The sequence below is a fragment of the Clarias gariepinus genome, chromosome 8 (assembly GCF_024256425.1).
Source record: "Clarias gariepinus isolate MV-2021 ecotype Netherlands chromosome 8, CGAR_prim_01v2, whole genome shotgun sequence".
NCBI classification, from domain to species: Eukaryota; Metazoa; Chordata; class Actinopteri; order Siluriformes; family Clariidae; genus Clarias; species Clarias gariepinus.
In genome coordinates, this window is record NC_071107.1 from 22058405 (window position 1) to 22086271 (window position 27867).

General features: G+C 38.8%; 1 protein-coding gene across 4 annotated transcripts in view; it reads right to left on the reverse strand.

Moving 5' to 3' along the window:
* atrn (attractin) overlaps positions 1 to 26345 on the reverse strand; it is a 75557-nt gene extending 49212 nt beyond the window's left edge. For 2 of the 4 annotated variants that reach the window (XM_053501665.1, XM_053501666.1), the window contains exons 1-10: positions 25702 to 26343; positions 21172 to 21255; positions 11825 to 11938; positions 10163 to 10291; positions 7221 to 7423; positions 5299 to 5467; positions 5100 to 5190; positions 4734 to 4983; positions 2775 to 2958; positions 2337 to 2491 (exon numbers count right to left, since the gene is read on the reverse strand). In XM_053501665.1, the coding sequence (XP_053357640.1) occupies positions 2337 to 2491; positions 2775 to 2958; positions 4734 to 4983; positions 5100 to 5190; positions 5299 to 5467; positions 7221 to 7423; positions 10163 to 10291; positions 11825 to 11938; positions 21172 to 21255; positions 25702 to 25964 (1642 nt within the window). In that variant the 5' untranslated portion in view covers positions 25965 to 26343. Of the gene's footprint in view, positions 1 to 2336; positions 2492 to 2774; positions 2959 to 4733; positions 4984 to 5099; positions 5191 to 5298; positions 5468 to 7220; positions 7424 to 10162; positions 10292 to 11824; positions 11939 to 21171; positions 21256 to 25701 lie in introns of all 4 variants that reach the window. The other 2 variants (XM_053501663.1, XM_053501664.1) reach the window with 2 other exon arrangements.
* Positions 26346 to 27867: the final 1522 nt, after the last annotated feature.

Consider the following 27867-nt stretch of genomic DNA (forward strand, 5'->3'; position numbering starts at 1 on the left):
TTTTAAACCATAGAAACAGGAACAGGGCAAATAGGATGAAACAGAGCAAAACCAGGTACAGAGCAAATATTTGCCATGAAATGTAAATCTAAAATATTGTTCTCTGTGCTCTCAGTAACTGGCTGCAAATTGTTTTTGTTTTTTTTTTGGTACACACAATTCCCTTTTCTTTTCTGCAGTAATAACAGACAAGCTCAGGAGGAATGCGGCTGCTGCAACTCACCAGTCAGGTACAAGGTGTATACCACCTACTCAGGTGGGTTAAAAATAAAAGCTTCATGACCTTTAATCACAAACCTTTTTTAGACCATCTGAGCTGGCAACAAAAAGTACAGCATCAGGCTACATTACAAGTTCCCTGGCATAAACTATCCTCAGGCAAACTGCAAATTAGAGCATTCTCACAAAGAAAAAAGCTACTCCACTGAGAATATAGTGAATGTTGACATTTTCTAAAGATGACGTAATCCAAGATTATGGGATTATCTTTAAAATGAGATCACCTTAAAAACAAAAAACAGCAAGCTGTTAAATCAGGAGTTCCAGAGGACTGTGACAGAACATCACAGCTCAAATGTACGCCATTACCTAATCTTCGATTTCTACTAACCGTTATTTTTGAGGGCCCAATTGTTATATTGTAAAAAAAACAAAAAACTATGAAACTTTTTTTTTTTTTAAAAGTCATGTCCACATGTAATTGGCCATGACTGCTGAAATCACTAGTAGTAATGTCATGTCATTTTAGCTGATAGGAAATAGATATATCAAAAAGAAAAGCTAACAATTTACCTTAATCAAAGCTCATAAAAACTGCTATAAACCTGACACTTACCCTTTAAATCTAGAATGCTCATAAATGAGAGAAAAACAGGGGAACGTTAAAAGTATAGGACATTCTTTAGTGGTTTCTGTGGTTTCATAACTTATTCCAGATTGCCCTCTGCTGGAGCTTATAAGAACCACAGTCCTGAAGGCATGCTCTTTCTGAGTTTAACAAACAGCCACTAAGGTTTCGTTCACATTACAAGCCACATTGTTCAATTCTGATTTTTAAGTAATTTGCATGTCACATTCAGAATTACAAGTAACTTTTATTTTACTCTAATCTGAATGTGTCTGTTCTCCAAAATTGCACACATTTGTACATCAATACACATTTGCTTGCATTTAGTTTCCTTGAACTTAGACTTAAGATTGTTTATCTGCAGTCATGTTCATTGCATTTTCTTTGGAATAACCTCAAACATAGGTTTCCTCCAGTTTTGCTCTGACAGACTTACCTACCGAATATTTACTAAATTACCGATTTCACTTTCCATCCACTAAATATTTCCTTCACTGTTTTCTTTGTTTAAATGAAATCCATGAGCTGCGGCTGCTGATGGCAGGAATTCTGACCTGTTTATTCTCATTCGAGTTGCAAGACCACGTATCTGGTGTGTGACCCTATATCTGATATGTATCAAAGTGACTCAGATCCGATATAAAAAAAACATACAGACATCAGACCTGTGTCAAATTAGGGTAAAAATAAATTAGTTGTAATTCACGTCAGGCTGATAATGTGAACGTAGCTTATGGTGGACTCGCACAAAAGCATGCGGAAGGTTCATGTTTCAGTTCCCCTTACTATAATTAATGCTTGTAATAAAAGAGTCTGATTAAAATGAGCAGTCAACAAGAAAGTGTGAATTCCAAAGTTTTTTTTTTTTTTTGTCATTCAATTCATTTAAATGTTCGGATTCATCATAATATTGAAGAATTACTAAATGTCAAATCTTGAAGAGAGCTTGTCCAAACAAGTTAAGTAAATATATAATTATTGCCTATACAAATGATTTTTACTCCATACCTAGTGATAGATAAAGTTTGGCACATTTTAATGGACTTCAATTTCATTAATCACATAAAAAAAAGTACATGCAAGTTTTTCTCAGGAGGAATATGGCTGCTTTAATTGCTTATGTGTTGACATAACTTTGAAGGGGGATTACATATATGAAAAGGTTTTCCACACTGGAAATTTTATTTTTAATGCAGGTCTTAAACACCAAGTCTAATCATACACAGATGGTGAAATACATTACTCAAATGTTTTTTTCTTGACACCTACATAAGTCACATGACTCATCGTTTGGCCTGGTCTCAAACACGGCAAGAGCTCAAAGACAAAAAAAGATCTATCAGACAAAACCTGAGGCTATAATAAAAATAAAAAGCAGCAACAAAGCAAAACACTTCACTCTGAATATTAAACTAGAATGAAAGCAAGAATGATTCTTTTTCTTAATGTTGGTTACTGCCAATAAGGACTCCATGCTGTCATTACTCACCCAGGTTGTAGGCCATGAAGTCAGAAGAGAAGCACTTGGCACCATAACTCATGGATGTATCATTGTGGGTGTTTCCGCCGAACGCTAGCAAGTTCCCGCCTACCAGCACGGCTGTGTGGAGGTAGCGATAAGACCCGCTGTCCCGCAGAATCGACCTGAAATCAGTGTTACATCATCATTAAACCAGAGGCACAGAAAGATACAATTCCACATATTTGTCCAGGACCTTGGCAAACATATATTTCATAACATACATATATTCACACATTCATGTGACTCATAACAGTACACCATGCGTTGTGCTGATTCAGAGGCTTAGTAATTATTTATTTAAACCGAGCTCTTAACATCAATGGTCACTAAGTTAAATTTATTGCACAAAGTGTACACATCCAGGATAATTTGGTACACTGTGAGTTTTGCATTTTGTCTGCTCACCACATGCTAGTGTTGACATCGTAGCGGTACAGGTCACCAGCCAGACCGTACTTTGTGGCATTGAAGGCCTTGTAGCCGCCATGAATGTAGATGGAACGTGTCTGAAGGTCATACACACTGCTGTGTCCATAGCCGCCATGAACCAGCGCTCCAGTCGTCTCTAAAACACTCCACCTGTTCTTTACTGGATGCAGAAAGAGACAAAAATCAATTTAGAGAATTCAGAATTACTGTAGATATTTTTTTCACTTTACTCTTTCTCATGGTTCGTGCTCCAGTCCATCAATTAGGAATGGAAATTGACTCTTCGGACATTTTCAGTCTGCATAAACTACATTTTTTATTTTAGCGCTGAAAGTCTGTTATAAGATCAGTCAGGTCACTCCCACAGACTAGTATAATTAGTATAGGTTAACACAATAAATTGTATTATTGGATGGTCTACAACCTGGAACCTTTTAAAAATCTAGTTTAACATTTCTTTCCTATTAACCAAGGAAATTGACTAGTAGTTCTTGGTCCATGCCTGTAGTATCCTAAATATCTAAACTTTAATTTATCGATCATGGTTGGCGTCAATCTTTCCTAAAAAGAAATAAACTTAGGTGACAAAATATACTTGAGAGGGAGTTAATATACCTCTGTAGCCCACCCAAGTAAAGTCTATGTGCAGAGACACAGTGTTACTGTTTGGTTTCTGTGTGTAGAGTATCATAGAGAGACTCTGTACTGGCGCAACTAAAGCTTTAAAGATCACTGCACACCATATACAACTGACACAATAAATGCATGAACCTAATTTTGACTTAAAAGGTTAAAGTAATACTTCCTAAAATCATATTTTACATGAGGCAATAACCACTGCTGTGGAGTAAGACATTACAAATAAATTCCATGACGAACATCCAAGCCCACATGCTGGCACCCGCCAGACACAACAGTTTTAGATAGTTAAGCATACACCTGTAAGTGACTGCAAAATAATGTTTAAGACAAGCTTAGCTTTTTTTGTTTTCATCTGAAAAGCTGCAGGGATTTTCCAGATGACCTCAAACATATCTTGCACAATCTCCTTTTTTTCGCCCCTCAGTATGTAAGAAATCCATAAAAAATAAAACATATGGACATACTGTATGACACTGATTAACAGGCTACACTTAATGGGCATGACTAGCCATATGCTAGCAAATAATTCCTATGGGTTTTTGTTAAATTGACGTTGATAAATTGGTGTTGATGCATGTTTTTGGACTGTAAGGGGGGAAACCGAAGTACCTGGAGAAAACCCACCAAACATGATGAGAACATGAAAATTCCATGTACACAGCGGAAATCAAATCCAGACCCTGGAGGTGCAAGGCGACAGTGCTAACCACTAAGCCACCGTGCCGCCCTCCATAACCTTACATTTTTTTAATATTAATGAATTAATTAATTATCCTCTATACTTCTTATCCTATAAAGGTTTGCAGGAGGCCTGGAGCCTAACCCCAGGAAACGTCTGGAATAAGGTGGGGTACAGGGTGCCAATCCATTGTAGGGCACACACATGCACACACCACACACTCACTTACACACACCCTCCAGGGCAATTTGGGAACACCAATTAGCATTAGCATGTCCTTGTACTTTGGGTGGAAACCCGGAGGAAACCCACAAGCAAGAGGGGAACATACAAACTCTATGCACACAGATCCTGGAAGTTCAAACCACTACGCCAACGTGACGCCGGACATATTAATTATAAGGACTTTAGGGCTTTATGGTAACTCTGTCAGAGTTGAAAAGTTGACAAAAATATTTAATATTCAAATGTATTGCAAGCATTTTGTCCTCACATGTTTTGAAATAATTTTTTCATAGTAGTTGCAGATACAGCACAGGTGCAGTAAGTGTGATACAGTACAGTTGATACAGTAAGTATATGCAATATGGATTTATGTAATAAAAATTGCTAACCAATGTTGTACTGCTGCACTTGGCTGATGTATCCATACAGAGGGCAGTGACCAAAGATGACGAGCATGACCGGCTCTGATCCGTCAGGCTGGAGGTGAACAACATGAGCAGAGTGACCCACCACTGCATATTGCTCTTTAGCTCTTGGGTTCAGCAGCTCCCACGACTGATTCTTTATGTGAAACACCCACAGCTCAGATGTCACATTCCCTGTGGAATCAATCTTCCCACCATACATATAGATCTTATCCTGAGATTACACACACACACACGAACACAGAGAAAACATACAAACTTTTTGTAAAAAAAAAAGGTTTTCAGGATATGTATGGTCCTCATTGCACAATTAAGCACATGCCCACACACCTCATGCACAGCTAGAGAATGACCGTAGCGTGCAGTCACCAAATTGGCTGAACGATTTACAGACATCCAGCTCTGAGAGGAGAGATTAAATCTGAAAGACACAGAAAAAGAGGGAGGCAGGAAGGGAAGTGTAAATAAATATACCATACTTAGTTGTAAAAAAATGTAAACGTGGTAGTTTTTGGGGCACAGCACTCACGCCATCACCATCTGGTAGCTGGTGTAGTTGAATACATGACCACCGATCACCCACATGACATCTTCATGAACCACAGCCTTATGGGATGCCCGTGCCAGGCTGTGTCCACTGAAGTCCTCATGTGTCCAAAATGAAACATTAGCAGGTACGGACACTGAACAATCAGGGCCTGAAACAAACAAACAAACACAAACACTGTTTAATATACAATTAATTGTATCACCTGTATCCTTCTGCTACAAAACATAAAAGAGGTTTATAAATAGTAAATCAGGACTGATTGAGAGTTAATCATTATCTAAACGTACAAGAGCCAAAGATGGTAATCAGTTATTACCATCAAATACCCAGTTTTAATTCCCACAAAAACGAATATAAAACCCATAGGTGTAGCAATAATACTGTTTCAGGTTTCAGTATACTAGTGAAAGCAGTGTAAATATGCCTGCTCCACTTTCATATTAACTCTGATGGTAATGATTACATTCTCAAAACCATGGTTTGCATGTAGTATAGATTTAAAACTGTCTGCATATTAATTCAGCTGAAGCCAATTCTGCTATATACCAATGTAACGCTCACATAACTAAGGTCACTCAGCTAGCCCGTGGCTTACATTACTCACTGCTTTCCATTGTTGTACTGCAATTTCAATTCAAACTATTGGATAAATGTTTAAAGTTCTCTATGACAGAACAGTCTCAGTAGCCACTCAGGCCTGTAACTGTAAAGAGTGCAGCTAAAACCGCTTTTTACAAGGTTTATGTGCTCCGACAGGGCAGACAAATGGCATGCTTTCATCATGGCACACTTTTTTTTTTTTTTTTCACCTCACACATCATTTGTGCCAAGATGGGAAATAATATTTTTACACCTTAGAAATTTCCACTTACAAAACTGCACAAACATGAATGTACTGTAATATGCTTGCATGCATACTGATGTATTAGCATTAAACAAACATTTAAAAAAATATAGAAAGACCATATAAAAAATATAATTTTGTAAAGATTATTAGCGGTTTTGTTTAAAGAAGCAAGTATGAGATTGGTTGGTTAGATTGTCAAATGGCCTCATAGTGTTAAAGTAAGGAAAGAAAGTTCTACAGTATTCAGCTAATGCCAAAAGTCTAAAAACAGCTGGGTTAAATAAATAGTTTTGGGAAGTTTGTCCTAAATCAAAACTGAGGTGCATGAAAGAACATTACAATGGCTTTTGATCATTATAGGTTTTCCTGCTCTGTGCACCCCCCCCATGAGGTTTGTCGCCCAGAATGAGAGTACAATGTAAATAACTGAGGTCAAATTTCACAACTCCTGTTCTGTACAAAAATACGTCATGTGTATGACTAACCGGAACTAGGCATACAGCTAGACTAAGGAAAGGAAAAACATTTAATTTGTACTAAATACCTTTGAAAGATACAAACTTGATTTAGCTCAACGGGACTGCAAAAGCTTCAATGAGTCTTCAATGAGCTAACCTCGGGAATGTAATTTTGCATGGAACGAGGCTTGGGGAATTCAGCCCTAATTGCTTAAATTGTCCTAATGCCCCGAGTGACAAACTTTACAGTTGGTTTGCAGAGCAGGAAAATGTATAACGACCAAGAGTTATTGTAACGTAGTTAGATGCACAACAATTTTGATTTAAGAAAAAGAAAAAAGAAAAATGTTCCTACTGTTCCTCAGTTAATATTTCAGTGATTCTTATAAAAAGCTATAGATAGATTGAGGGCCTTCAGCAAGGAAAGCGAATAATACAAACCAGTCTATAGTACAGACAGATTATTGGTCACTGGTCTATACCAGTCATGACACATAAGCAAGCAGACACTTTACTGAACTGCACTAAATGTTATGCTTTTTTTTCCTGTGAATACTATTATCGTTTATTTTGCTATAAGGACAGAAGTGGCCCACCTTGCCAGCCATGGTTGCAGAGACAGCGTTTGTCACTGATTTGGCACTGACCCCCCACAGGGTAACTGCAGTTTGAGGCACAATATGGGACATCACATGCATCGCCTTTCCAGCCCTCCTCACAATCACACTGCACCACGTCACTGGAGTTAGCAGGATGACAAACGCCACGGCCTGAGCAGTTATTAGGACACATATTTATCCTAAGAAAGGGAAAAGGTTCAAATGAGAGAGAGAGAGAGAGAGAGAGAGAGAGAGAGAGAGGGAAAAAAAAGAGAAAGACGGCATTAATAATTAGATTGCAGTTAACATAAAGATGCACAATATTTTAGCAGTGAAATTTTTTTTGTCTGTACTACAGTACATTATTCAGTCAAAGCCTAATCTTTACTTGTGTGATAGAGTATGACTTAAGAGCTACACTACAATCACTACTCAGCACACACATCCTATGCCTTTTAAGTTTTATTACGAGCTTGGAAAATGTTAAGCGTTATAATGAATTAAATTAGACAATTTAGTGTAGCTGTCATGTTAGTGATTAATTTAATATAAATGTCATTAGTTTCAGCTGAGTAATAACAAAAATACTGTGTTAGGCTGCCAACATTAAGCTGCATTTAAACCTAAGCTGGCATTACCGCTGCCCCATTAGTAGGCAGCTCACTCTCCTCTAGAGCTGAACAGAGCTCATGGAGTGTGAGTGTGTGTGTGTGTATGTGTGTGTGTGTGTGTGTGTAAGAGGGGGAGAGAGAACCAGACAAGCTGTTTGATGTCCTTCAGGAAGCCTTGTTTTCTGCGTGTGTAATGGAGGAGCATCTGAAAGGTGCTTGCAAGACCGTGTGTATGTAGAGTGAATGAGCGTATACAGAAGTTCTGTTTGATGTTCTTTTGATACTGCACTCCTCTGTGCTTCTTTGGAAGAAGGAGGTTCACCATGAATACAGTCGCTATAGAAACTGCACCAATAAGCACCAGAACTCGGCACTTTCAACCTCTCTAAACCAAGGGACTGTATCCATCAAGCCTACGGTTCCCTCTGAGAGAGATAAAGCAGCACAGCCAATTCTTTTGTTTTTTCATTTTGGTTTAAGATCAAAACAAAAATATGTCTCATATCTGAATTTCAGCTTTTATTTTTCTAATATTTAAACTTAATATGTTAAAAAGCGAGGACATTGACATCTTTGGTGGTAGATCATTCAATTTGTAACAAATTTGTAACATCCAAATGTAACAAATTATAAAGTAAATGAAGTTAACTAAAACCGCATATGTGATTTGTACATACCTGCATCAAGCATGTGACCAAATGATATCACCTGTTGCATTCTTTCTTTGTGATGCTTTTACATGTACCACAGTTTCTTGCAGTTGTTTGTTTTGGGGGTTTCTCCCTACAGTCTCCTCTTCATGAGGCAAAATGCACACTCAATTGAGTTCAAGTCGGCTGATTGACTCAGACACTCTAAAACCATGCACTCCACTTTCCCTTTAATTAAGTCCTTTCTGTATTGGCATAACGTTTCTTTAGACTTCTAAATTCATTCTGCTGCTACCATCATGAATTACATCATCAGTAAAGATTGGCATTGTACTTGCCTGACATGTCTGGTTGTTAGTACACTGGTGGTTTCTTTTGTTTTCAGGAAATTCAAAGTTGTTGTATTGGCTATGCTCAGTGTCTGTGCAGTAACCCTGATCGATTTTCCTTCCTCTGTCAGTATCAAAATGGTTAGATTTCCATGTTGGTTTATCATTTTTAATAAAAAAAAAAAAAACGTATTTTCACAGGTGAAACCCAGGCCTCAAAGCAAGAGTAAACATTCAGCAATTTTAACTGCTTGAATAATCAATCTAACAGGGCACATTTATGCAGCATGAAATGCCTACCAGTCACATTCCAATGTTCTGGGAAAATGAGCTTTTGCTGTTCAAATACCTTCAGAGCGCACTGTATCTGTTACCCCTACTTACTATATACCAACACGTAGGTAGAGAGCACAAATTTGCCAAACTACACTGCCACCATTTTAGAAGGGTCAAATTATTTGGCTGCATCAAGCAAAGAAAACAACAAAGGATATTTGAAATTACTGCAACTGGTTAAAGAACCCTTCAGCACATTATCAAAACCTGGAAGGATAGATAGCACTGAACTGTCAAAATAGTAGAAGAAATGTGGCAGAGGGGAAAAAAATAATGACCAGAGATCACTGACAAAAACATTGGTCAAGTTGCATTAATCAACAGTAAAAACCATAGCTATGTTTAATAGTGAAGGTAAGTAAACAATGTGATGAGGAGTAAACAGTTGTGTGGCCATAAAAATAAAAACATTCGTTAGTGAGACTAATCAGAAAAAAAGCTCCAATTTGATAGGAAGCATAAAGATTGGATTGCACATGGAGAAAATCATGTGATCTGATGAGTTCAGACAGAATAAAAAGGGAAGTGCATAAAGCAATGCATCCGTCATGCATAGAGCTCACTGTACAATACTTTTCTGATGGCACAGGCACATTCCAGGACTGAAATTGTGAACGAATGGTTCTGGGAGCGCGAGAAATCATTTTCACACATGAACTGATCACCACATTGTGTGCTGTAATAAAAGCTAAAGGTAACGGAATGAAATCCTAAGGTCTGTGACTTCTTTTTGAGCAGGCAGTAAAACCTATTAGCCATTAAATCCAGGGTGGCCTCATCAGGGGGTGACAGCACTATTTATTGGTTCCTTGTTTATGACCAAGATTTATATACTGGTTTCCCACATGTGTACCAAGACGAAAGACATTTCAGTCACTTATAGATCATAGAAATTTTCTTTAATCTTCAAAAAGCATTCATAAATTTAGAGGGTACATGGAAAGATGTTTGCCTTAAATCCCACAAGTGACAAACCTTTTTAATATTTGTTAAGATTTCTCTCTTCAGCTCACCTGTAAGAGATGTTGAAGCCAGTGAGATTGTAGGCTGCATCGCTGAAGAAGTGGAGGAGCGCAAAGCCGGATTCAGCCACCACCTCGGGCACAGTTTCATTGCTGTTGTGCTCGGGGACGATCAGACCACTGCGACACAAGATCACTAAGATTATTTTCCACTACATCTAACAAAGGAAGAAATTCAAGCAGTCCTAATTCACGGTTATTAGAAAATAAATTTTTACTTTAAGGCTAAGCTCAAGCAGTACTAAAAACATATTTGACAGAAAATAATTATGTTTTTTGCTATATTTACTTAATTTAATCCTTTGGAGTCCTGCTCTTGACGAAATTTTTCTGTTGTCAGGAAACGGTGTTATGACTGATTTACACAACTGAAGCAAAAGGTAGCTAGGCTTTTAATGTTAATGAAAGCTCAGCACTGTGTAGAAACTGACAAGTGATATGGCAAATGCTGTTCTTTTTGTCACTACAACTTCACGCTAAGCCCTATATCATGAACACATGTATAAATTAATAAAAAGCCATTATGGATTCTAACTGCACGCAAATGACACGTGAAATATAGCATATTTTTCCTTGCAGTCAAAATTTTTGTTTGGTTCTTGGGTTGCTTAATCTATAAAAGAGCTATGTGCGACAATTATTATTATAAATAAAGAAAAAAAATTGCACATGATTAAATGAATAAATGAATATGAACATATTTCTATGGATAATAATAAGACAAAAAAGTAGTCAACTGCAGAAAAAAAGCATTCATAAATTTAAGATTGGCAATCTTGGTAAAGTTGGGTTTTTTAAAAACTAACCAAAAAAAAAGAAGTCTTTGTGGTTATGACTTTACCCTCTCACATTGAAAGGACCTAGGACCCTGGAGGATCTGTAGAGATTCTGTATTGAAGAGTGCTCTCAGATTACCTGCTCTCTTCAATCTCATCAAGCATTATTGGAGTCTCAGCGCTCAGCGTTATGTTGGCTAAGAGAGGGTGCACAGTGTACTAAATACAAGAGTGCCAGTAATAGTGTTTGCTTTATTAGAAATGTTATTGATGAAAGTGTTTCATTCATTCACTCATACCCTATACCGTTTATCCTTTACAGGGTCGCGGAAAGACAGGAGAATTTCCCTGGAGACTTTGGGCACATGCAGGGTACAACTTGGGAAGGGGACAATAATTCGTACTCCCTGGAAAGGGTGCCAATCCATCAAAGGGCAGTCATGCACACACACATTCACACTCTAGACAATTTGGGAACTCTAATTAGCCTAATACACATGTCTTAGGATCATGGAAGAAAACTGGAGTAGCCGGGGGGAAACCCGCCAAGCACAGGGAAAACATGTAAACTTCACGCACACAGACACTTTTAGTCTGCACTTATAACCCATAACCCAAAGGCATTTTATATATCTATGATTATATATATATATATATATATATATATATATATATGCATGTTCATGTATGTGCGTTTGTCTGTAAGGAGGAAATACAGATGGAGAGAGAGGAGAGAAATGCTTTCTCCAGTTCCATATTTAAAGCACATCATTGATCTGCCAGTCATCACTGAGTGCTCGTTTATTTGGTTATGGTTTCTTCACACAGACAGACTTATGGAAACAGCCACACCCATTTACACAAATATCCCTGATACCTGAATGCAGCCAACAGGGGAGAGTATATCGAGTCTCCATCATATACGTATAAGTGATCCCAGCTGCACTCTGTGGCAAAGTGCTCAAAGCGCAGCCTCAGAATAGTGTTTGACCTGCAAAACACAATTAAAGTGAATTAAAGTAACTTTCAAATACTGCATACTGTATAAGCATACTATTAGACTCTTTACCCTTTATGCAATTATGTAAATGTTCAATAGCATAATGTTTTCAGAGCTTCCAAAATTATAAGAGCTTAGGGGTTATAATTAATACAGCTCTGTAAATGAATAAATCAAAGTTACTCAAATTTCTTAAAAAGTTATGTACCCTTTAATATTTAATTATAACCCTGAACACTGTCATCTCCCTCAGTGCTCTCAAACTATGGGCACACGTGTACACCTTAATAATTATCCTGATTAAGTGAAACCTTACAATTTAAATTATAGGGAAGCCTCTCTTACTTAAAATAACCTCAGCTGAACGCTCTCCGAAGCTGTTGATCGCACTCCTGCTTACACAGTTCAACTGCTTAAACATTTCATTGTAGTAAACTGGCTAAATTTAATTTGTCCCTGCTAAAACAGTATTCTGTCACTTTTTTGTACTGCATTATGTTTTGTGTGTTACTAATATCTCAGCACGTCGTACTATTTTCGTACCCACTTTATCTTTTTTATTTTTTTTATTACGAGTACATTTCTGCTACTCCCTGGCACCGATATCTAATATTAGCCAATCATGTGCCAGCAGCACAATGCTGAAAATCATGCAGATAGAGGTCAAGAAAATAAGATAAAGAACATCAAAATGGGAGAAACATGTGATCTCTGTGACTAACTGTGGCATGGTTGCTGGCATCAGATGGGCTAGCTAGAGCATTTCAGAAATGGTTGATCTCGAGGAGTCACGTGCGTACCCCAAGCGAGATGGCGGCTGTCTAGATAGGCTCCTACCCACTCGGTAATAATTATATAATTTATGACGAAGTAGTTGACATTTTGTTTAAAATAATAATTTAAAACGTTTATGATCCGGATGCTAAGAACTTAATCACGTTTCTAAGTGTATCACGATGACTACAACATCCAAATACTTCAAAGAAGCAAACCGCATGGCGACCAGGCAGAACCCACCATTAGCGGATGCTAAGGCTGCTTCGAGTCCCCCCGAAAAGCAGACTGACGCTAAAGTGAGCCTGGATAAAGTTTATGCTGAAATTACTAAAATGAGCAAGACCCTTCAGGTAGTGGCAGCGGACACAATCGCCATTAAAGAGACAATGACGGAGCTAAAAGATACCGTGAACGGGCTGCAAGTCAGAATGGAGGAGGCGGAGGGCCGTATCTCACAAATAGAGGATGTGACAGAGAGCCTGAAGACAGATAAAGATGCTAAAGAAAAGGAGATAAAAGTTTTGTGGGACCGTGTTCAAATACTTGAAAACCATAGTAAGAGGAACAACGTAAGGCTCGTAGGGCTGAAAGAGAAGTATGGAACGAACGGCACCTTGGAGAGCTGTGTGAAGAAAGTTCTGAGTGAAAGCCTGGGGATCGATATGGAGGGGGAATTCGAAATTGAGAGAGTTCATCGAATACTGGCCCCCATGCCGAGTGAGGATCAACCGCCGAGACCGGTGCTGATCAGGTTTTTGAGACAATCAGCGCGGGAGAAAGTTCTGCGAGCCGTGCGGGAACTCCGTGGAATCGAGTGGGAGGATGTTAAATTATCCGTGTTTCCCGACATGACGAAGGAACTGGCTGAAAAAAGAAAGACTTTTTTGTCTGCCAAGAAATCGCTTCAACAGTTAAACGTGAGATACACGCTTGCTTTCCCTGCTACTCTGAGATTTACTTGGAAAGGTAGAAAACGTAGTTTCACCACCACGGAGGAAGCGGAGCGTTTCATCAGCACTTTACGTGATGATGGGTCATAAACAGGTATGCCGTATAAGACAGTGATATTTTCGGATGATGAGGATTATATAAAAGTCAACCATGGGTGGAAATTAAACACGAGTGGGTTTTGAGCTTTATGGTACGCTGCCGAGCAGCATGCAGCTGGACAGTGTCATTACGAGCTGCATGGGGGGTGCCCCACGGACCAATAAGAGTTATTTTTCGTTGTTGCATGTTATATTTGCAACTTTTTTTTTTGTTTGTTTGTTTTCAGGCTTTGGCTTAGAGACCAGGGACTGGTCAGAGCTCCCAGGTTCTGTTTTAAGGGAGCATTTTAAGTTACTTATTTGTGTTCATAACGTTTTTTGCAAATTTTTCATTAAAAAAGGTTCGGTCATGACAAAGTTTACTACTAAAAGTTTGTTACTGGACTTGCTAGGCAGGAAGGTCTATATAGGTATACATACACAACAGTGGGTTCCTTTGGTGCTGGAATTTTATTTTATTTTATTTTATTTCTCCCTTTCTTCTGATATCGATATTTCATAGTGCATTATGGTGGAGAACCATATAACATGCATGTCTTGGAACATAAAAGGCTGTGGGAGTCCTATAAAAAGAGGTAAAGTAATGACTTATTTGAAACATAATAATGTGGATATCGCATTTATTCAGGAAACACACTTTAAAGGAGACGAGGCTTTAAAATTAAAGTACGGGTGGGTTGGACATGTATTTCATAGCTCCTTTTCCAGCAAACGGAATGGGGTTGCCATACTAGTGAAAAAGAATCTAAATTTTGTTATGACTGGTGAGGTCAAAGACAGTGAGGGGAGAATGGTGTGTATACAGGCCACAATAAATGGTACTGCTGTGGTGTTATGTAATATCTACGCTCCAAATATAGGGGATCCAAATTTTTTCTATGAATTAAATAAGAATTTAGGGGAAATGGATGGCCAAATAATACTGGCCGGAGATTTTAACCAAGTGTGGGATGCCTTTATAGATAGAAGTATATGTAGGGACCAAACATATCCTAAAGACAGAACAGCAATTCATATGATGAGTGAGGATAATGGATTAGTGGATATTTGGCGTCTTGTGAACCCACGTGAGAGGGAATACACCTTTTATTCTCATTGTCATAAATCCTACTCCAGAATTGATATGTTTTTGATCTCAAACACCATGACAAAGCATGTAACACACTGTAATATAAATGCTATTGCTTTATCAGATCACGCTGCCGTGAAATTAGGCATTGATATTAACTGTGACAAAGAGCGAAAAGGCAGATGGAGATTAAACACCTCACTGCTGTCACACGAGGCCTTTAGTTTGTCGTTAAAAGAAGATTTAAAGTCCTTCTTCGAAATTAATACAGGTAGTACTGATAAAAGGGCAACTGAATGGGAGGCATCTAAGGCTTATGTGAGAGGGAAGATAATTGGTTATGCTTCTAAAAGAAAAAGGGAGGATCGGGTCGGAATACAGGAATTAGACAACAAAATTAAGAATTATGAAAAACAATCATCCCAATGTTTCTCAAATCAACTATATCAAGATATTTGTAAACTCAAATTTGAACTCCAGGAGATTTATAATAAAAAGGTGGAATATGCTCTATTCAGATTGGGAACGACTTTCTATGAGGAAGGGGAGAAAACTGGGAAACTGCTTGCTAGACAGCTGAAGCAAAAAAATACATGTAATCTGATATCAGCTATTAAGAAAGGAAACGGAGTAGTAACATCAGTTAAGGAAATAAATGAGGTTTTACAGAAGTTTTACAAAGATTTATACACAGCTGATATTAGTCCTAAACAAGAAGAATTTAACAGCTTCTTCTCCAAACTTAAAATGCCTAAATTGTCCCCAGAGGAGGTGAATATGTTAGAGGGTCCAATAACAGAACTTGAAGTCAGAAAAGCTGTATCTATCATGAGGAATGGAAAGTCAGCAGGGTTAGATGGGCTCCCGGTTGAATATTATAAACAGTATATAGATTTACTTGCACCCACTTTAACAGAAGTATATAATGAGGCATATGCTAGTGGATCTCTTCCCTCTTCTTTTAATGAAGCTCTAATATCGGTGATTCCTAAGAAAGATAGGGAACCAACGGAACCCTCAAATTTTCGGCCAATAAGTTTGATTAATGTAGACTGCAAGATCCTTAGCAAAATTCTTGCGTTACGGTTAGAAAAGGTATTATCCAACATTATAAACCCTGATCAAGTTGGATTTATGATAAACAGGTCATCAACAGATAACATGAGAAGGTTACTACATCTAATTTGGTTAAATAGAGAAAAAACTGACCCAATTGTTGCCGTCTCACTGGACGCAGAGAAGGCGTTCGATCGGGTTCACTGGGAATTTCTGTTTACAACTTTATCAAATTTTGGGTTCGGGCCTGGTTTCATAAAGTGGGTTCAAACATTATATAAGACACCTAAGGCATGCGTGATAACCAATGGTAAAGTTTCTCCATCTTTCGATCTCACCAGGGGGACAAGACAGGGGTGCCCGCTATCGCCACTGTTGTTTAATATCACACTAGAACCATTGGCTATAGCTGTTAGGGCTAATGCAAATATTTCAGGCGTACAGGGAGGTGACAAAGAGCACAAATTGTTTTTATATGCTGACGACATTTTGGCCATGGTCAAAGACCCAGATAAGTCCTTACCTCACTTAATGGAAACTGTCCAATCCTACTCCAAAGTGTCTGGATATAAAATTAATTGGACAAAGTCGGAAGCTACGCCTATATCCGGAATATGCAACGCAAATATGGTAACTAAATTTGGCTTTAGATGGATCCCAAGAGGAATAAAATATCTGGGTATTAAAATATGCAGGGAGTTAGAAGAGATTCCTACGCTAAATTTAGCACCACTTTTACAAAACATTAAAAATAACTTGGATAAATGGGGGAAAATTCAGCTAACTTTATGGGGGAAAGTAAATATAATTAAGATGGTGGTTTTGCCTCAAATTAATTATGTGCTGATGATGCTCCCACTTACAATACCAGAGTTGATCTTTAACCAATATGATATGATGGTTAAACATTTCCTCTGGAACGGGAGAAGGCCTAGGATAAAGTTTAGCAAATTATGTGCAACCCGTGATAAAGGAGGGTTGGGATTACCAGACCCTCGACTCTATCAGATATCTTTTGAAATGGCAAAATTGGCCAAGCATTGGAATAATAATACTCAATTAGACTGGGTTATTATTGAAAAAGCCTTGTCACGGCCATATAGTTCTATCGAGCACCTGTCTCAGTGCTTAGAAATAACCATAAATCCTATCATGAAGCACTCAAGAGAGGTCTGGGCGAAGATTCACAAGATGCATAAATTATCACAATGTAAACAACCATACTCTTCTTTATGGTATAATTCTGCTATTTGTATTGGGAAATCACCCATATATTGGAAGAAATGGCACATGAATGGCTTGTGTACTGTTATAGACTTGTTTGAACAGGGTGTGTTTATGTCTTATAATAATCTTGTACAGAAATATAATTTAAAGGGAAAAGATAACTACTGGAAATATCTTCAAATTAGGAATTGTGTTTCCACAAAAATTCAGCACACAGACGGAAACAATATCTTGGACTTTTTAACACTACCCCATCCTCAACAAAAAGCCTCTGTATTTTACAGGATGACTAACCAGGTGCTTAGCAATGACTGCATTAATTTAAAGACGATATGGGAAAAGGATCTTGGGACTGAATTTGGGCTCGAAGAGTGGAAAAGAATTTTGTCAAACACCGGCAAATATGTAAGAGAAGCTAGAGGACAATTTACACAGTACAAAATCTTACATAGGTTTTATTTGACACCTCTTAGACTTAACAGAATGGGTTTGACAAATAATGATGTTTGTTGGAAATGTCAAAAAGATAGAGGTACATTTATTCATTGTATTTGGGATTGTTCAATTATTCAGCCTTTATGGCACCAAACTTTAAATATCTTGAGCAAATGGCTTGGAACAACAATACCATTATTACCAAGGTTGTGTCTATTAGGAGACAGGGAGCAGATGCCAATTACTACAAAGGAAGAGTTTGCAGTGATTATGGTGGGGGTCTCTGTGACGGCTAGAGTCATTTTGAAGCACTGGAAAACTCCTAAAACCCCAGAGTTAAAAGAATGGGTCAACATAATGACCAGAACAGCTTCGTACGAACGTTTGCTTTGCAAACTACATAATAAGAACAAAGCAGGGGCCCCTGTGGGTATTCCAGTTTGGGAAGATTTTTGGTCTTTTGTGACGCTGTCTTCTCATGTAACACAATAATTGTGGCTTTTCATTGTTATTGCCATTGTAATTTTTCTCTGTTTATTGATACATCTACTTCTGTTAACTTCAGTCACTGTAATATTTTGGCCTTGCAAGCAGTATTGATACATTTGTTGTCATGTACCGAATGAAAACAATAAAAACTTGAATTACAAAAAAAAAAGAAATGGTTGATCTCCTGGGATTTTCACACACAACAGTCTCTGGGGTTCATACAGAATGATGTGAAAAACAACAATAAATTCTGTGTGCTGCAGGTCTACTGGCTAAAACACCTTGTTGATGAGAGCGTTTAAAAAAAATAACTAGAGAGGTCTGAGCCGCCAAGATGTCTGTAATAACTCTTAAATAATCACTCTTTACAACGATGGTGAGCTCAACAGAATGCAGAACATACAAACCTTGAGATGAATCGCCTACAACAACAGAAGAGAACATCAGGATCCACTTCTGTCAGCCAAGAACAGGAATCTAAAGTATCACAGCTCAGACACACAGAAACTAACCAGTTGAAGACTGGAAAAACGCCCAGGTGAATTGGACTGTTCAGGTTGGTTGAGCCAGTGCTCATGGAAGCAGGTTCCCGCTTTTGGCCTGACAGGAGGGGAACTCAATATGGCGTTCTGCTGTCCATCCACACCAAGGTTAGATGTTTTGCTCATGCTGAGATACTTTAGCTGAGATACTTGTGTCAACATGTTTGTACAAAGTGATTATGTGAGCTACCACAGACTTCCTGGCAGCTTGGACCAGTGTGGTCATTCTTCTCTGATCTCCCTCATGAACACTGCGTGTTACCCTGCAGACCCTGTGCACTTTGTGTTTGTGTTTTTGTCACCATTTTGTGTAAAACTTCAGTCCCAGGAGATTCGCATTTTATAAAATACTCAAACCAGCCCAGATGGTACTAACAAACATGACAATGTTAAAGTCAGAGAATTTTTTGCTTTACTCTGATATTTAATGTGAACACTGAGGCATTGGACTATGGTTCTGAAGGTCCCAAGTTTAAACCCCACAATCACCAATTGTTCCTGTTGGACCCTTGAGCAAGGCCCTTAGCCCAAAACTCCTCAAATGTATAATGAGATAAAAATGTTGCTCTGAAAAAGGGCGTCTGCCAAATGACTAAATGTGAATGTAAACATCATCTGAAGCTCTGGTCCTGAATCTACATGGTTTTACACAGCTGCCAAAGGATCTCTGATTTGATAACTGCATAAATGATCAGGTTTATGGGTGTATCCTATTAAAGTGGATTGTGGGAAGAGTGGGTGTTGCTCCTTTTCAGATAACCACTTCCTCATGTATCTGAGCTAGAATATGACACATGAATACAAGGTTAGAATAAAATGTTTATTCCAACCTTTATACTTCATTAAACAAAACAAGTTTTAAATTCAGTAAAACATAATCAACATGTGATCAACTTTATGACAGTTCTGCTGTTAAAGTAGCCCTGTGACCAACTCCTCCTAAATGGTATTTATAAAGACCAGCAACCTCATGTTTATCTCATTCAGCACAGACACTCTTTCAGTTAATGCAACAAGCCACCCTTCTCCAAAAACATTCCCCAACTTACATTAAAACAAGGCAGAACTTGTAAATATAGAAACACCAGCCAACCGTCAAGATCTGCTTAAATGTACAAGTACCCAATGCTCTCTTGTGCTGGAGAAGTGTGTGTTTATATATTTACACCTACAAATAAGTACCTTAGTTAGTGAAAAAAACGAAAGATCCTACATGATCGTGTTAAAACATGCATGAACAAACTTACACTCACAAGGGGGTTTATTAGCCTTTAATTAAAAAAAAAAAGTTAACTGATATGTCAAGTGTGAGGAATAAACCAAGGCGCAACACCTAGTATAGAAGAGACACCTTGGCACTACTTCACAAAAAAACAAAAAAAATATATCATTTTTTTTAATCCCATAAAATAGTTTTTATGACTTTTCTTTTAATCTCAATCGCATAACCGTATTAAGACCAAGATGACCTTTAACCTTATTACACTGGCATTTTTTGTCCTGTGTGGGTTAACAGCAAGCGCCGTGCACCATGTAGTCTATAAAATCATTATATTAAATCCTAGGAAGGGCTGCACCAGTTTTATAAAACTGTACATGTTATCTTTATCCAAGCTGTTAAAAAGTACAAAATGTATATTTATTACTTAGTACTTACATTGCTGTAGCTGAATGTAGCTACATTTTCGCAGCGGATTTTTCTATGCAGTATAAATTATAAATCGTATTACTTATTGCACTTATTCTCTACACTACTTATCCTGTACAGGGTCACAGGAAGCTTAGGGCCTATCCCAGGGGTCTCTGGGCACAAGGCGGGGTACACCCTGGACCAAGTGCCAATCCATTGTAGGGCAAATAAGGGCAATATGGAAATAGCACTTATCCATGCATTTATAAATTTAAATGAACATACTACTGTAACTCCCCGCACAAAGATCTGAGGCAGAAATCGCCCCCTCGAACCTTGAGGCAGGATGCCACTGTGCTGCAAATAACGCATGTCTAACGACAATACATGTCGTTAGTCCTATTTGTTTAGGACAAGTTTGGACAAGTCTGACTGCATGTGGACATTTAGGGCGGTTAGAATCTCTTACCCACAGGGGCACTACTGAATACAAAAACACGCCTACATCTCATAACGATGACTCAACAGGCTGCACAAAGAGAATTAGAAAACTGAACACTGAGGAAAGTAGGTTAGTGGACGTTGTTATCAAAATTAGAAAAAGTACAGGGATTTAATTGAAAGGGGTCAGAGTCAGAAAAGGGGGGAGGGGTCCGAGGAGGTACTCACTAGATATGGCTATCTGGCCAGCGCTTTATTATATATATATATATATATATATAATACTTACAAGATGGAGCAAATAGATTACTTAAGTAACAGAAATAACTTAATGGGTCAATTAATTATTTAAAATATGATTATTTATTTACCCGATTAACATGTTTTAAATATATTATATAATGCAAATAATTTATATTGAACAGTTTAAGATAACATTTAGTAAGTAATCTAGATCATATCAAGGTGTTGACCCCTCTGTCCAGTGAGAATGTGAAAGTGTAACTCACTGTCCCTCTATGAGCCACGTGCACTTGGTTTTGTGTTTGTAGTTCCCTGGTCCATCTGTCAGGTATCCAGAAGGTCCAGTTAGCCTGTGGACACATCAATAACACTGGCATAGTAAACACACCTTTGAGGACAGAGCAAAAGCACCACACAGAACAAGGAGCAAAGTTCAGCTAAAAATGACCTGCTGAGTAATTTACCCCACTGCAAAACGCCTCTGATAACACTTTGGAAGGACAGAGAAAAAAACAATACACTTTATTGGTTCAGTTCATGTAAAAGCAATGATTGTATATTAAGTCTAACAGAGTTAACATAACTGTGGGTTGACAAGGACGTGTTTTGGTACAACAGGTCGACAAGGTGCTGTAAACCACCAATAAAATGAACAGACATTCTCCTCCCAGTACACTCATGATTAGTGCATTCCTGATTGACAAAATATTGTTTCACTACAACTAGGATTTGTTTCTTCTGCTTTGTGTGTGTACTGGTACAAATACCACACATGCAAAAGAGGGGGTATCACAATGAAGCATGACTCAAAAGACAAACAGTAGGGGCTTTAGGCCTGGTTTTAAATCACAAATCAAATAAAGTTCTGAACAAATTTAAAGCTGATTTTCGAGCAAACATTCACCACACTGGAACGTCTCCATGTAAAGATTTGCACTAATGAATTTATTCAAAAGTAGTATTCCGCATGCTCTTTCATTTTTTTAACCACTGAGGGTAATCCACAGCCTACATTATCCTTAAATTGATATGTGGATGCAAATCTAAAAGCAATTCTTTTAAATAAAATAAAACATGTAACATGCACCGTTTTCACAATTATGACTTGAATGCAGGTGTGCAGAATGTAGGGCTGAGAGAATTCCTGTAGAGGTGTCAAAGTAACATCCGCATAAACAGTAGGACCAGAGGTTTCCCCGCAGAACATTGCCAAGAGCATGACACAGCCTCTGCTGGCTTGACTTCTTCCTATAGTAGATCCCAAAGTATGTGACCCAGTCCTCAATCTGTTACAATTAGGGCCTTTTCAAAGTCACCCAGATGATCCTGATGTTTGCTCGTTATTCCTGCTCTCAACACAGTCAGTGTGTTGCATGACATTGTGTTGGTCTGACTAAAACTGAATTTGTAAAATAAATGTAAATAAGTTAGTCTGACTTAAAATCTCACTAAACTAAATTTTTCAGTCAGACTAGCACACCCAGATAAAGGGGTTAGGAGTCAAGCTACTCCTGCATGTATAACCCGATAGGACACAGAAATCGGTCTAGGTGCTTTGCGCAAACTCCATAGTTCCCGCACTTGGGCTTTGACCTAGAACTCGACCAAATGCCTAAGGGCAGAAGAAGCCTCTAACATTACTTCAAAGCACTTTTCTAAGTCGCTCTGGATAAGAGCTTATGCCAAATGCCTAGATGTAAAGTAAACGTATGGTGATGACGTCCGCCTATGAATAACTTCATAACCCCAAGAAATAAAATGCATCATTTGTTTAAAAGAAAAAAAAAAGGATACACCATGTACAAAATGAGAGCTGTAAAGTTGTCCATGTTTTTTAGGGCTCGACTTGCTACCTGTTTGCCGCCAGATAGCTTGTTTGTCGATTGTTTTAGCACGAGACATAATAGGTCACCCAGGAACATCATACTAACAAAGCCGAAAGAGGGCATATTGCCACCCGTCACAGTAGTGTTTCTGATATATACTGAGCAATAAATCTTGCCTGTATAAGGGCACAAGGACAGCAGTACAATTAAATTGCCTCGTGGAGTTATAACTCGACTAGACTGTGCATGTAAATGTACTGACTGACTCCGAGACCTGACTGTTCACTTGCTGCCTCATTTATCCCAGCCGTTGACAGATGCCGCTGTGACAAGATAATCAGTGTTATTCACTTTACCTGTCAGTGAATTTAATGTTATGTCTGATTGGTGTATATCAAGTTATGACTACTTAGCATACTCCTAGCATAAGTGCGACTGTCCACTCTCTGTCTGGCATGAGAGCAAATCTGCTAAAACATGAGGCATGTCTGGAAACTCTGCTGCAGTCAATTTGAGCACAGCGCTGTGGGATGTTTTCTTTTTGTTATGATTCTATAATAACGCTGTTCTAAATTTCCTGTGAGATACAACCGAAACCTGCCCACCACTATGGTTCAGTGGTTTGAAACAAAGTGCGACAGTGCAAGTCTCATGCCAGAACCGTGTTAGTTATTATTACAAGAGTCATAGTGAATACACCTCCATTATACACATTCAGTGCTTAAGAGCCCAACAGGGGCAACTTGGTTGAGCTAAGGCTTGAACGGCCGACCTTTTGATCCGATCAGTAACCCAGAGTCTTAATACACTGAGCTACCGCTCGAACAAGCGGGGTAGACACACACGCAATCCTTACTTAAAACAAATTCTATTATCTGATTACCCGATTAATCAACCAGATAATCAGTCAAATATTTGATTACTTAAGTACTGAAGAAGTCAATAGTTGCAGTCTTTGCAGAATGTATTTACTGACTCCAACTGAGAACGTGACCAGGATCAAAGGTTTACATGGTTATTATTATTCTGTTCAATGCACTATATAAATGCTTACCTCAGTCAAATAGTTTATTCATTCACAATGGGCCTGGTGTTTATGTGAATAATTTAATTCTGAATCTTTCGCTGCATGTAAACAATAGGAGTTCCTCAATCCAGGTTCTCTTGAACCACCACCATGCTGTACAGCATCAGGACACTCCTTCCATTGAGATTAAATAAAGGTCACATTTATTCATATTCATTATAAAAATCAAATATTTAAAAAAAAAACTGCAAAACTAATCCACCTAGACCTTACAACGGCTGAGAAGAAGAATGAAGCATCAGCACGGACTTAAATGAGCTTACAGATCTGAGGCACAGGCAATTAACTAAATGCCACCACAGCAACAGAAAACAGCTTGACCAAACTGAGCAAAAATAAATACCGGCTACGCGTTCTCACACCGCGTCCACAACGGATGTGAGTTAACAGTGCAACAGGAAATTAAGTAGGAATGCATGGTTCATCTATTTAAGGACACTCAGAGGAAGGAGACCTCACGCAAGTGTGTGCATGTGTGTTGCCATGTTTGTGGGCTGGAGACAGACAGATACGCTTCTGCTGCGCCCCGATATACGCAGTAAGAGCTGTGCATTTATTACAGCCAACTCCATCAGGCAGTAATTCAGTTATGGAATTTCTAATCTGGCAATAGATCAGGGAACTGGGGACACATAAAAAAAAAGTATACATGCTTAGGCTTTAGGTTTAATACAGGATACACACCCTCCCCTCTGTCTTTCCACCGGCCCACTTTCAGTGAGTATAACAACTTTTATATAATGCTATTAATGGCTGATGTCTGAGGAAAGGGGAACGTCAGCCATTACTAAAATGAACCAACATCACTCACTGCCTCACACACACACATACACTAAACCTGAGGCTTTTGACATGACAATGTTTTTAGCTTATATTCAAGTACCCTTAAACTAATTTGTTAAACGTATTCGCATTCACACCTTAATACATCTTTACACACTATCAAACTACAAGAAGCTTCCTGTACACTGCAGGCACACTCAGTAAGACATCTCTAATGATCTAGGGACACATTCCATAGGGACATTGTCAAAAAGCTCCACTAAATCCTAGTGTCTCCCCTCCTCCGGGACAGCTCTGTCCCACTCAGCGAGCTGCAGGTTGTAGCTTCTTCACTCGGTCCTTTAAACATACACGCTATCTAAACACTATCTGTGTCCATCGACAGGGTCTCAGTGTCTGTCCAGGCTGGAGCACTCACTCTACTAAACTCCCTCATTACACTAAACATGTCATTGAGTCCAACACACAAGCACGGACAAACTCGTAGACACGACAACGGAACCTGATGAGGATCAGGACGAGAGTGGCAGACAGTCTGGTGTCCGAGCTCGCAGTAATCGGACAGCTGACAGAAGCACAACTGCTGCTGACAAACGCAGCACACACACGCACACACACACACACACTCCTGGACTGCGTACAGAAGATCCATTTCGCTGCTGAACCCTGATCAGGATCTGGTAAGACCAGGGTTAGTCCGCATTGAGGAAAAGTGCCAGTGGTGTTACACCTCCGCCTGCGCAGACAGTGTGTGAGTTACACAGACAGTGTGTGAGTTACACAGACAGTGTGTACTAACACCATTACGGTTAATCTAGAAACCACACACACATCATCGGACCAAGCAATTAGTCGTGCTTGTACACACACACACAAAGTTTGACGCTGATACAGTATCACCAAAGTGACATTACTATACGTGTGTGTGTGTGTGTGTGTGTGTGTGTGTGTGTGTGTGTGTGTGATGTACCGAGTCTGAGTAATAATCTGGATTAGACTGAGTGTCTCAGCACTGACACAGCTGAGGTGTATCGCGCTGTGCCAGTGTTACTGTACACACTCTCTCTCTCTCTGTGTGTGTGTGTGTGTGTGTGTCTCACCTGAAGCGGCCGCCGCAGTGTTGGCACTGCTCCTCTACCCAGCCCGGCTCACACACGCAGCTGCCGCTGGCCGGGTCGCACCAGCCGTTCACACACGGCTTGTCGCACTCCTTAGCCTCGGCGGCGGTCAGTCCCACGAGTCCCCCAACCGCAGCAGAAATGAGGATAAACGTCCGCCATTGTGTCCCGCGGAGGCCTGACCGAGCCAGGCCGAGCAACACGCTCCGTCTCCGGCCAAGGGCCCCGCGAACCTCTCCGGCCATCCGTACTCGCTAAAAATGGCTGACCGAGCTGCTGGAGGCGCCGCTGCTATTATCAGTGGGTGCTGTTCTAATGGGCGCCGTGGAAACGCGTTCTCTGTCCCGCCGCTGGTGTCTGCAGTGACCGTCTTGTCAGACTTTTATCTCTCCTCTCCATTTACATCTTAGCGATGCTTATCGCTGCGGTACTGAGACGCAGCCGGAAATGACGAAGTTACGGAGAGATGCGGAAGTCCAAAGTTGCCTGCGAGGAAAAAAGGCTGCGTCCCAAATCACCACACCACAGGACGAACTGGGAAGGTACCGGCGTGTGCGGACTATTTAGACCTCCTATCGAGTACAGCAGGGCGCGGTTTGGGACGTGACCAAAGATTCAATCGGTTGCTGCTCAACTGTTGAAGGAGAACAGAATTCACAGATAATAATTATCATTATTAATAATAAATGATATTAATAATAATACTGTAATGTGTCATGTCAATGCCTTATTTATATTTTTATATAATATATTTGACATATTTACACATGAAATGTATATGTTGAATGCCTTCAGCATTGTTTTATAATGTAGAAAGAAAAACAAGTCAGTAAAGACCAGAAAATTAGAAGGTGTATCCAAACTTTTGACTGGGAGTGTACTGTATATGTTATATATTTTATGTGTTACTAATAGCAGCAATTTTTTTTCTTGTTTAACAATTACAATCAAACAAAATTGATTAAAATGGTTTATAACAAGGCAGTACAATGGAGAGCACTGTGGCCTCACACCCCCAGGGTCACGGGTTCGATTCTAGCCTCAGGTTTGTGTGCTTGGTGGGTTTCCTCCCACAGTCCAAAGACATGCAGATTAGGTTCATTAGTTTTTCCAAACTGCTCATGGTGTGTGTCTGTGTGTTTTGCAAATGGATTGCATCCTATCCAGGGTGTACCCCAACTCATGCCCAAAGTCTCCTGTAATAGACTCCAGGCCTGCAGCGCTGAGGAGGATCAGCCATATAAAAGAGGAATGAATAAATAAATCAACAAAAAAAATAAATAAATAAATAAATGCAACATAATAGTTACTAATAAATGATATAAATTTACTAGGAAAATACTTGTTTTTTAAACCTTTTTAAAGAAATTTTTATTAAAATGAACATTTGTGCAATACATATCTTTTTTCTAGTCTCCAGCATGTCACTTATTAGAAACAAATCAATGGCTAATCAATAAGATATGATTTTTTTTTTAGTCGTTTATTGATTATTTGGGTTTTAATTATACCTGAATTTGCTGTGATTAAATGTTTCTTGCTTGTGTACTCAGTAGAAGTATAAAAGCAGATCATAGTAAAACAAAAATCATGATGTACAAACTTACCAAAATAGACTTTTTCGATTTCGTGCATTTAAACCATGTGATGAAGTTTGGCAGGATTCATTTCTGTTGCGTTTTTCACTGAGCAGTTGTGAATAGTGGTAAAAGCATTTACTCTTAAGAGAAAAAAATAAACAATGGCTCAGACTAGTGTCAGCAGTACAGCAACACCCTGCGTTTCCTTATTGTACCCGTTTCTCTATCCCTATACAACCTGTAAAAAAAAAAAAAAGATTCATAAAGACCTATGCTATTTTCTGTGGGAATTCTTGGGGTTTAAATTTATGGTTGATTTACTTTAATTTGCTTTCCTGTTTGCATGTCTTTAGAGTTATTAAATGTATTAGAAAATTTAATGTATGTACAAAAAAGACCAAACGTTTTTTTTTTTTTTTTTACCAAAAGTCATAGAATATTTATTCAATTTTGACTTGTAAGAAGTCACAATATTTCAACACACTCCACTGCATGAAGTGCATTTATACATCGTTACCAACCCAAACGGATTGATTCTGCAAAGAACATAAATAGAAACAAGAACATA